Here is a 12427-nt window from a genome sequence, read left to right as displayed (position 1 = left end):
GTAAGATCGCATTTATTTGAATTAATTAATTATAGTATATCATTTATTTGAATTAGCGAGAGAGAGAGAGAGAGGAGAGAGAGCAGAGAGAGCGAGAGAGAGCGGGATTAAAGTTGCGTGTGTGAACCTGCGTCTGCGCGCCTCGCAATGAGGCAGAGAGAGAGAGAGAGAGAGAGAGAGAGAGAGCGAGAGAGAGCGGGATTAAAGTTGCGTGTGTGAACCTGCGTCTGCGCGCCTCTCTCTACAAGCAATGAGGCTTAGTTACTTCAAAAACAGCGATTTTACCCCCTCATTGCAGAGAAATATAAAGTTGCGAGTCAGTAGCCTGTCGAAGCTATTTTACTAATAAAAGTTTCAGTGCTGTGTTGTCATTGGCGTGTGCACTAATGTGTGTGCGTGCGTCTATGAAAGCAGCGTAGCCACATAGTTTTAGTTTAGCTATAAACCCGAGCCCGAGCCGAACCCGAAGCTATTCATTAAACATTAACCCGGACCCGACCCGAAACCCGAAAGTATTTCGGGACTCGTCGGGCTCGGGTCGGGTAGCAGACCTCTACTTGGGGAGGGGACTCTCAACCACTCAAGCAGAAATTACTTAAAATGTGTAGGTTGAGATGTCAAGTATAGTTTCAAATATACATACATATGAAGACAAGAATTTGCAAAAACTGTACTCAAGAACTGTCAAAGGCAAGTCAAATTCTTTAAGACGACACAGTCAAAGGATTCCTTCACAGCCCTTTGTTCAGGAGATGAAGAGATTACGAAAAGTGCCTGAAAAGAACCAGCGATCAAAGTATCACTGAGATGTTTACTACAAAACTCAGTCGCCATCCAATCATCGGATGCTGTGGTCTGACCTATTACAGGAGGAATTTCTTTAGTACCTGAAAACCAAACGAGAGGAAAGGCTAGGAATACAGGGTAAGTGAGAGAGTTGTCAATCAAACAAAGCTCTGGTATTGGATCTACCGGGTGGCATCTTTAAACCTGTATTTGTATGATGTATGAATAAAAATGAGAGGATTTAGTCTGTCGGCTTCCTCTGCAGACTTGTCAAAAACCTGACCTTTGACGTGAAGGGAGGGGGAGGGCTGGAGGAAGATTCAAAGCTTTAAAGGACTAAGGCTCGGGCTGACTAGTGTATAAAAAGTGAATACCATAATTAGGTGAGACATCTTCATTCAATGTGACGTTTCCTTCCCCCCCCTTATTGCCGCAATGGTACAATATTCAATGTACAGCCGATATCAAAAATATCCCCAGAGAATTACTTGACTCCAGACTGAATCCTAGTTCTCAATTTGATGTTAAACAGACCATGTTTCATAGCTAGAATATCTCCCTTACAAAACCAATAGATCCATCGAGCAGTTGTTCACCAAGCTAGACGTAAGCTCTAAAGCTCATATCTCCAACCATTGGGGAAGTCGTGGCCTAATGGTTAGAGAGTCGGACTCGCAACCCACAGGTTGCGGGTTCGAGTCTCGTACCGGCAGGGACTGTAGGGGGGGGGGAGTGAATATACAGCGCTCTCTCCCACCTTCAATACCACGACTGAGGTGCCCTTGAGCAAGGCACCGAACCCCCAACTGCTCCCCGGGCGCTCCGGGTGTGTGTGTTCACTGCTGTGTGTGTGCACTTTGGATGGGTTAAATGAAGAGCACTAATTCCAAGTATGGGTCACCATACTCGGCCACATGTCACGTCACTTTCACTTTCAACACCACTGTGTTTGTGGATTTCAAAAACAGAGTCTAAAAGCTGATGGCTGAAAAACACTGACATTCATTTGTCACCCCAAGTTGCTTGTTTGCAGAGGGGTTCTGGATTAACAAGAACATTTGAGTGGCTTCTGCTGCCAACAGAGGGCTACTGTCGTTTACATTTAATTCTATAAATTGGGGGGAAAAAAGGAGGCTACCATAATTTTTGTCATTTTCTATTAAAACATATAAACATATTTTGACTTATTTGTAAATGCTTTCAGCTACCACTAAGAGCAAAATACTTTCTGTATGACTTTCTTTCAACATTGGACAAACCCTGAAACAATTTTTTAAAAACTTATTTTCCACAGAATAGTCATACAGGTCATACAATTTAAGTTTTTTTTTTAAGCAACCTGTCCCTCTAAAATCATTCTGTATAACTTTCATCAAAATTAGGGCAGAAAATGCACAAGTCTGCAGATTCAGCCTTGGCCTGCTTATCAGTAACTAAGCGTAGCTCACTCCATGAGTCTTGTGCAAATAACAACAGATCATGCTTGAGATTCCAAGACAAGAGACAAATCGAAAACTCAGTGTTGACTTCAGTGAGTCAGTCAAACAAAAATAAAAAAATAGGGTACTTGTGGCATCTATAACAAAATGTAACCTATGTTCCTGTTGAAACACAAAGCCAATTTCCATATAATCTGCTACTTCCACCAATAAGTAAACAATTTTGCCAACATGCAAATCCAATTTGTGGGGGAGAAAAAAAAAAAACTTCACAATATGCAAATCTACTTGCAAATCTGTGGGGGGGGGGACTTTTTAGTCTTGTTTAGCACATTTTAACAAAACCACACTCACTGCTTGAATCAGGTGTAGTGCACGTGTAGGTGAGGTAGCATGAGTGCCCACACATGTTTCTGACGTACTAAATTCAGGAAACTCTTTGTTTCATAAATACAAAAATGGTCTTATTCAAGAAAAGAACACTTTTTTTTTGTGGAATGGGAGACAACACTTCCTTTCCCAGAACAATCTATCTCTCGGGTTGACAAGCCTCCCTGCTATATTTACCCAACCTAAACTGCAGATCATATACTTCCAGCTGCACTCTGCTGCCATACGGCACATGTGCCTGCCAATCAAACGAATGGTGCAGAGGAAGGAGAATGAAACCTTTATCAAGCCAGCGAATCAATGCGATGTCTACTCCACCCCCCTTCCCCCATTGCCAGTACGATATTCAATGCTCAGCCAATATCAAAAATATCCCAGAGAATTACTTGACCCCAGACTAAATCCCAGTTCTCAATTTGATGTTAAACAGACCATGTATCAGAGCTAGAATATCTCCCTTACAAAACCAATAGATCCATCGAGCAGTTGTCCATCAAGCTAGACGCAAGATCTAAAGCTCATTTCTCCAACACCAGTGTGTTTTTGGATTTCAAAAAGGGAGAGTCTAAAAGCTGATGACGGAAAAACACTGACATTCGTTTGTCACCCCAAGATGCTTGTTTGTAATTCCAGAGGGGTTCGGGATTAACAAGAACATCCGAGAGGCTTCTGCTGCCTACAGAGGGTTATTGTCGTTTACGTTTATTCTATATATTGCCCAAAAAAACTACCTACAAAACATAAACTGCTACCGTAATTTTATCCATTTTCTATTAAAACTTAGATAACATATAAACATATTTGGACTGATCTGTAAAAGCTTTCAGCTATCTTTAAGAGCAAAATACTTTCTGTACGAGTTTCTTTACACATTGGACCCCACCGACTTTCATTGTATAGACAAACCCTGGCTGAGACACTAAAAATCTTATTTTTCACAGAATAAAGTTAGTCAAACAGGTTTAGAACAACAAGAGGGAGAGGAAATTACACAATTTAAATTACTTCTTAATCAACATGTCCCTTTAACACATTTTACAACATCCAAAATCATTCTATTTAACTTTCCCCAAAATTAGGGCAGAAAATGCCCTAAAAAGAAAAGTCTGCAGAATCAGCCATGGCCTGCTTATCAGCAACTAAGCGCTGCTCACTCCATGAGTCTTGTGCGAATAACACCAGATGAAATAGATCATTGCTGTCACCACCTTCATGCTTGAGATTCCAAGACAAGAGACAAATCGAAAACTCAGTGATGACTTCAGTACGTCCTAAAAAAAAGTAAGGTACTTGTGGCATCTATAACAAAATGTAACCTATGTTCCTGTTGAAACACAAAGCCAATTTCCATATAATCTGCTACTTCCACCAATAAGTAAACAATTTTGCCAACATGCAAATCCAATTTGTGGGGGAGAAAAAAAAAAAACTTCACAATATGCAAATCTACTTGCAAATCTGTGGGGGGGGGGACTTTTTAGTCTTGTTTAGCACATTTTAACAAAACCACACTCACTGCTTGAATCAGGTGTAGTGCACGTGTAGGTGAGGTAGCATGAGTGCCCACACATGTTTCTGACGTACTAAATTCAGGAAACTCTTTGTTTCATAAATACAAAAATGGTCTTATTCAAGAAAAGAACACTTTTTTTTTGTGGAATGGGAGACAACACTTCCTTTCCCAGAACAATCTATCTCTCGGGTTGACAAGCCTCCCTGCTATATTTACCCAACCTAAACTGCAGATCATATACTTCCAGCTGCACTCTGCTGCCATACGGCACATGTGCCTGCCAATCAAACGAATGGTGCAGAGGAAGGAGAATGAAACCTTTATCAAGCCAGCGAAAGTGGCTAGTAAACCTTTGGGGCTAATCCACATTTCCTTCAGCGGTACCTTTTGTTGTTAGCTAAGATAAAATGGCCACAATGTGAATGGAATTACCAGGCTTTCATTAAGAAGACAGCTGGGCTACAAAAGTCCACCCAACACCATTTAAGAAATACACATATAAATTTAATTCACAGTACCGTGAGCCAAAACACTGGCAATATAATATGACCCCAATTCAACTTATTTCATCATTCTTGAAAAGGCATTAAGCAGTATTTGTGCATTACTCACTAAGCTCTTACATTTTTAAATCCATTATTAAGAGGCACATAGTATGTAAATCAAATGAATGTATTTGATACTTCCAGAAATAACTTGACTCATTATTTTGCATCCTACACTATCATTCAAAAGTTTGGAGGCATTCATTTTTTTTTTTTTATGAATAACTTGTATTCAGCAAATTGACCAAAAGTTACAGTAAAGATATGTATGACGTTACAAAAGATATTAATTTCAAATACATGCTGTTGAACTTCCTATTCACAAACTGTTTTCAACATTGATGATAATAATAAGAAAAGTTTCTTAAGCAGCAAATCAACATATTAGTATGATTTCTGAAGGATCATGTGACACTGAAGACTGGTGTAACGATGCTGAAAATTTAACTGTGCATCACAGGAATAAACTACATTTTAAGATGCATTAAAATGGGGAAAAATATATTTATATTGTAATAATATTTCAAAATATTACTGCTTTTTTAGCAAATAAATGCAGCCTTGGTGAGCATAAGAGATCTTACTGACCCCAAACTTTTAAATGGTAGTGGCTTGGAAAACAATCATCGTATTCAGCAAATTGACCAAAAGTTACAGTAAAGATATGTATGACGTTACAAAAGATATTCATTTCAAATACATGCTGTTGAACTTCCTATTCACAAACTGTTTTCAACATTGATGATAATAATAAGAAAAGTTTCTTGAGCAGCAAATCAACATATTAGTATGATTTCTGAAGGATCATGTGACACTGAAGACTGGTGTAACGATGCTGAAAATTTAACTGTGCATCACAGGAATAAACTACATTTTAAGATGCATTAAAATGGGGAAAAATATATTTATATTGTAATAATATTTCAAAATATTACTGCTTTTTTAGCAAATAAATGCAGCCTTGGTGAGCATAAGAGATCTTACTGACCCCAAACTTTTAAATGGTAGTGGCTTGGAAAACAATCATCATCTATGCAAGACTGTGAAGTAGGTGAATGAAAGTCAACACTTTCTCAACAGCACAAGAGAAATAACAAGGCCTTTGCAACGGGTCAGAGGGGGGAGTTTGGCAGATTTCTCTCTGTGTCCAGACACAGCCGCTCCTGTCCATCTCCGAGCAGCACTATTCTCCGGAGAGAGGACTCCCTGTCCAGGGCTTCCATTACAGAGGCATGACAACATGCAGACAGAGTAGAGAGCTGCTGCACATTTCATCAACTCACACCCCTCCATTAATACACCCTGAAACTCACTATGATGAATCAGGCTGGCATGCTTAGCAGGACGTTCACTACCAAAGGGAAGTCATGTTAGTCGAGCTTGTTTGTGACCCTCTTGCCCAAAAGACAGTCTTAAAGGGCTTGTTTTAATCAGTCATCACACTCATTAAAGTTACTTGAACTCATAAGCCCTTACGATTCTACTGTAATTCTGTAAACAAACCATAGGTGCCACTGTTGTGGACATAAGTGAGCAATTTATAGTCAAATATTACTGGGATTGTGAAAAGGTTCTCAACTTATTTGGGGATTCACCTTGTCTTCGAAAGTCTTCTTCAATCAATTGTCATAACATAATACAATTATTTTAACAGTAAAATAAATAAAATGGTAGGAATTTTCATTCAAGATCAGTTATAAAATTATTACAATACCCCTTTACATTAAAAAGCATCACAGCAAGAAAGAATTTTCGTTTCTTTTTGAGAAAAGGAACAATTGCATAAAAACACAGCATAACATTTACCTTAGCTGTCCTATTCATTAAGAGGCATTTGTATAACTAGATGAACAAACACTGACAGTTTCAATGGGACCCCAAAAATTATGAAGTGCCATAAGAGCCCAACAGTAAGACACTGAGAAAGATAATATTGACTGATTTGAAAAGGCCAACCCTTTCCTCAGAGGAAATTTAGCATACACCTGGTTAAATATGCTTTCGTTCTGTAGCAGGAAAGAAGCACTTTTGCGAATGCTAAATGAGTCTGTTTAGTTTGATCCCGCCTTAATTGTAGTCTCGAATAAAGGAAAAGAAGAAATGGTGCTTGTGCAAAATGCAACATCCTTTTGTGTGCGTGTTTTTTTTTTACTTTTATCAACCAAATCTGTATTATTTAGACTGATGGGGAAAAGGATATTTCAACAGATGTTATTACGAAATTTTGAGGCTAGATAAATGGACTACAAAATGACAGAAAACTGTCCAAACACCTTGTTCAATAACTTAGTTAGTAACTCATCTACTGCAATCCTGAATTTGATCATGTCTAACCTTTTATGTTATTGAGGGTCTCTTTCAAGTGGCTGAAGCTGTTGAGTAGTGGGTCCTGTTCTTCATCCTGTGAAAGAATGAGAAAATCATGTTATGATTTATCTAACAATATCATTTGACATTTTCATGTTATTTAAATGCATTATGTATTAATCAAGCATTGGCCAATATTACAGATATTCTATATAGGTTGATTTTGGATATTTAATTGTGCATGCCAATTTGTGAGTGAGTGAAGTGACGTGTGGCCAAGTATGGTGACCCATACTCGGAATCTGTGCTCTGCATTTAACCCATCCAAGTGCACACACAACACACACACACCGTGAACACACAACCGGAGCAGTGGGCAGCCATATTGCTACGGCGCCCGGGGAGCAGTTGGGTCACCTCAGTCGTGGTATTGAGGGTGGAAGAGAGCGCTGGTTACTCACTCCCCCCACCTACAATTCCTGCCGGACCTGAGACTCAAACCCACAACCTTCGGGTTACAAGTCCGACTCTCTAATCCAGTGGTTCCCAAACCCTGGTCCTGGAGGCACCCCAACACTGCACGTTTTGCATGTCTCCTTAATCAAACACACCTGATTCAGGTCATCAGCTCATTAGTAGAGACTCCAAGACCTGAAATTGGTGTGTCAGAGAAAGGAGACATGCAAAATGTGCAGTGTTGGGGTGCCTCCAGGACCAGGGTTGGGAACCACTGCTCTAACCATTAGGCCACAACTGCCCCATCACATTTAGATTACCTTTGCCATCATCTAACAATGTTGTGATGCCTAAATTCATTTGTAGCATTTAAAATGACTGATTTTTTATGTTTTATTTGTACTTTCTTTAGACAAAATGGTATAGAATTTTAATTATCAGCCATAACAAGAAAACATTTATCGGCTTATCAATTTCAGTCAGAATCTTATTAATATCGGTGCATCCCTAATTTAAATATTAAAGAATTATGAGAAACATACGGTCATAAAGTGGCCAGTAGGGTCACGATGAATATTTCAAATATCTAACGTGACATCAGACAACTAATATGTTCTTATAATAAAACTAAACTGGACAACTTACCAAAGGAGTATGGGTACTCCATCTAGAGTTCCTCTTGATAGCAGCAACGACAACAGAAATCTCCCCTTGAACGATGTATATATTCTTGTCCACCATAGTGAATCTAAGATTTAATTAGAAATATGCAATTACACACAAGTACAAACTCAACATCAAACATATATAGTTTTTCTGATAGCAAGAGATACACATGAACATTATATACGATCATCCTAGTCAGATAGCTCAATTAGACCACAGGTTATAGAGCAGAGCTTAAAGCTGGAGGTAATCTCTGTGCAAAGCATCAGACAATGTTGAGTAGTGGAGCGGAAGATCAGACTTCATTATTGAAGATAGTGCCTTGTGGGGGCAAGACAGGCATACCGGAAATCACAATGTTTTTCTAAGACGTGTTCATGCAAGGATATGTCTCAAAAATAATAATGTTAGAAATACATCGAAATAAAACTAGGAGGCTCAATACGACAAGAAAATGTACATATACATAGCAACTTCAGAAAATAATCCCAACACATAAAAATCTATTTGTTTATGCAGAAAGACAAACATTTGGCTCATGTTCTGGAAAAGTGAAACTGTAACCCATCTAACCCATAGTATTATGAGATCCACAATGATGACTAGATATAACAATCACAGTGTTAAATATAATATGTGAACAAACCTGCATTTCAAAAAGTCATAAACAGTTCTACAACTATGCATACTGCATCCACTATGGCAATGGCTATTTTACATCAGCATTCAAGAAGGTAAAATCCTGATGTATGCTGTTAAGCTACAAAACTACCAAATGAAAGCATTCACCTTAAATAACTAATGTACAGGGTACACTTGGAAATATAGTACAATAGGTTTTTGAAAGAGCATTTGATATTCTAAAAAAGTACAGCTGCGAAAAACATCCCTCTACATGAGTCTTTTTTTTTTTTTTAATCTTTACTGATTTTTATGAAGTAAAAATTATATTGCTTTTATTGCTAGTAATATTTCAATATGAATACTTACTCGACTGAGACAATTTTGGTTTACTTGGTTATTTTGCCTCCCTACAGAGCTTTAATCCTAAAACTATAGACATATTAATGGGAGATATAGAGTCATACCTGGCATCTAAGCAATACTTTTAAAAAGATCTCACTTATTTACATTACAAGCTATTAGAATTTCATCTTATTTTTAAGATTTTTTTCCCCAAACTTTTTGACTAAAGGATCAACAAGTTGTCCCATTAAAAATATATATATATATATATAGATTGTTTTTTTCCTGACTATTGCTGTACATGTCAGGCTTTACAGGGTTAAGGGTATTTCAGTGAATACATACAGCATCCTCCTCTAGACCTAAACATATTGAAGAGAAGTGTGGGTGAAAATTACACTCTATAGTCAAACATCTGTGCATAAACATCTAATGAAGCACAATTTTTTTCCCCTCTATTGCGAGCAGATATTCCAACGAGAGGGCCTGGATCATTCAGTGATAATGGCCACGTAACCAGCATCATGATGCTACAGATCACTTCTTCATGACAGCCTCGGGCACCTGCTATAGATCCGTCATCTTCAACAGCATCCTTCCATTACAAACAACCTTTCCACAGTCTTTCACTGCACCGTATGATGCACACAGGTTGATGGGGAGTGTGAATTGATTATAGCTGAATTGATCAGTAGGCCAATAAGCTTAGCGAGCCTGCTAGCAATGATTGTCAAAGATCAAATAACATGTTAAGCGACCTGCGAATCACAATGTGAACGTACATCTTCAACTGTCTTCCACATATGTTCTACGAGATGCGACTGTGAATGTGGAAACCAAAAGACTTGTGAATAAACAACAAAGCTGATGATGCAGCTAACGTTAAGCAACCTGTCAACAAACTAGCAAGCGGTTTGTCATACTGACTACAGCTGTTAACCAGCTCAAATAAACGTGTTAAATGTGACCTCGTGGCCCTCTCGTTGTGATTTATAAGAGCTCGTTCCTCCTTCTGCGTGTATGCGTTTGCCAAAACAAGAAAAACATGAAAACACTGCTGTTGACACTAAAGCAGCGAATCCAAAATGGCGTTCAGATTCATTTCCACTCATTTGGCTAACTAGTTTTGCAGGCTGTCAAACGAGTTCGCACAAATAATAACTGCGTTGAATAAATGCTTACGTTTTAGACCGCTCCGCGTAGTGTTGTCATGCCCTGCTGTTTTTCTGTAAATTCACTGGACAGATATTCTGTCACCGGTTGGTAATCTCCTCCACAGGCAAATTTCTGACGTGGAAATGGTGCAGGCGCACACTACCTTGATACTTCCTGTCAACTGACAGCTGTTTTCAGCCAATGATCTTTTAAGTCTGGGACCTTACTTCCCGTGTTTTTAAAAGAAGTTACGTCGTTATTTTGAAATAATGACACATAATTTGCATACTTTTAAAGGTCAGTTTTACGAGTTTATACACTGTAAAGCTGATTAGAATGTTTATAATTGTCGTAACATTAATATTCTCCTGTTAGCGGTCAAAATAGGGCGGGACTTCGTTTAAGTCACATCCAAACAGGGTTGGTTGAATTTCACAGACGGAGGGTCGGAGGCGTTCTGAGTTCAAACACACGGGCTCATTTTTCTCCCGTCACAGTCAACAATAGCTCCCATAATGCAGGTTCATTAAGACAATTAATTTCCAAAAGATCTACCGGTCTTTGCAGTCCATCGAAGAGTCTGACAGAAATGAACAAAACACAGCAGTAACGAAATTTATGTCAATGCTGCAAACCAATTTAAACGATATTTGAAGGTGTTTGCTAACAGGACAGCATAAATCCACTGATTGAAATAAAAATACAGAAACTTTCAGGAAGCACAGAAAGTTCATACCCACATTGTTGCCCAAGGAGGGCAGTATTGTTTGCCTTCAAGTGGTGCATGACATCTATCCATAATCTATAGGCTACACAGTCGTATTGTGTAGGCTATCAGAGACAAGTGGTCAGTTGCATAAACTACTTAGACTAGATTTAGAGGTTAGTCATCCCATTTTTTTCTTCAAGGCTGGTCATAACTTTTTTAATTCAGTGTCATAAAATGGTAGCCTATTTTGATCTAATTTGAATCTGAAAAGTAAGATTGATTAGGCCTATACCTCTTGGTTAACTGCTAGTTAGTCAAACTAGTTCTTATTAAGACAGTCTTAGCATATGCAACTGGCCCCAGAAGTAGCCTACAACAAACATAGACATCTTCATGTCGAATTTTATAATGCACGTTGCAAGGTGCTGAACCGTGAACACCTACAATTATTTCGTCTTTATTATTTATTTATTAGACTAAAGTGTCTGCATTGAGCTCTTTCAATGTAGTCCTTTACCTAAAGAGAGAGATATCTGGTCTAATACAGCTACTTTTTATTACGTAGGCTACATTTGCTTGATAAATGAAAATGCAAAGTAACTCGTGAGGTTGAGCCTCAGAGACAGAATGCAAAACTGGCGTCAATTATCGGTCGATTAATTCTAGAATGTAAAACCCTCTGAAACTTTAGCTGACTCCTCAAGAAAGAGTCATATCTGTACATAATTGCTTCAAACTAGCCTACAATTGGCTAAACGTTTTATTGTTTACAGTATTCTATAGGCTATTTAAATGCATGAATACTGCAGATAGATATTGGTACGATTCTATCTTAAATAAAGGTTGCAAAAGGGGGGTTTCGCACCGATGCCACAACAACCATTTTTCTTAGTGCGAAGAACATTGTGATAATCTGAATAAGCTTTTTCCATTATATAGAACCTTGGAAGTTTCCATAATCATGGATGCCAATAAAGAACCTTTACTTCAAGAGTGTTGAGAAGACAAAACACTCAATTTGCTAAGCAGAATGGAATAGTTGGCTTAGAACACGTAGCCTATTCATGGGTTTCAGTCACGTGACTTTTTTGTTGTGGCCGCCATCTTTAGGACCTTGCGTAGCCTCTCCTTGGTGATCAGAAACCAAAATAACACTTAAACAACAACGGAAAACAATGGTATTAAAAAAAATAGACACTTTAGGATTAGATCCTTATTTACTGTCAAGCGAACTGCTGACTCCACTAAAGTCTAGGGAAAACTTACCAATTTGACGTTTGCTGGCTATCTACATCTACCTCATACACAATCCCTCTCCATACACTCGGGCCATTTTCAGTTACATTTTCACTTGTTAGAGACTTGTCCATCGGCCCGGATCCATCTGCAGCACCCGGCCTGGATGCTTGCGTACTCACTTTCAGATTCTGGGCCGAATCAACCGGACCAGATGCGACAGCCGTAACTTGCCGACACTGCGGCATTCAAGCCGGAC

At 38.6% G+C, this 12427-nt stretch overlaps 1 protein-coding gene across 5 annotated transcripts in view; it reads right to left on the bottom strand.

The window, feature by feature from the left end:
* Positions 1-10377, bottom strand: part of gbf1 (golgi brefeldin A resistant guanine nucleotide exchange factor 1) — a 101733-nt gene extending 91356 nt beyond the window's left edge. For all 5 annotated transcript variants that reach the window (XM_016473846.1, XM_016473848.1, XM_016473847.1 and 2 more), the window contains exons 1-3: positions 10251-10377; positions 8082-8184; positions 7008-7074 (exon numbers count right to left, since the gene is read on the bottom strand). In XM_016473846.1, coding sequence (XP_016329332.1) covers positions 7008-7074; positions 8082-8177 — 163 coding nt within the window. In that variant the 5' untranslated portion in view covers positions 8178-8184; positions 10251-10377. The remainder of the gene's footprint in view (positions 1-7007; positions 7075-8081; positions 8185-10250) is intronic.
* Positions 10378-12427: the final 2050 nt, after the last annotated feature.

Source organism: Sinocyclocheilus anshuiensis, unplaced genomic scaffold (genome assembly GCF_001515605.1).
Source record: "Sinocyclocheilus anshuiensis isolate Anshui unplaced genomic scaffold, SAMN03320099.WGS_v1.1 scaffold536, whole genome shotgun sequence".
NCBI lineage: Eukaryota > Metazoa > Chordata > Actinopteri > Cypriniformes > Cyprinidae > Sinocyclocheilus > Sinocyclocheilus anshuiensis.
The sequence above is the reverse complement of the archived record's forward strand: the minus strand, read 5'-3'. Positions and strand labels throughout refer to the sequence as shown.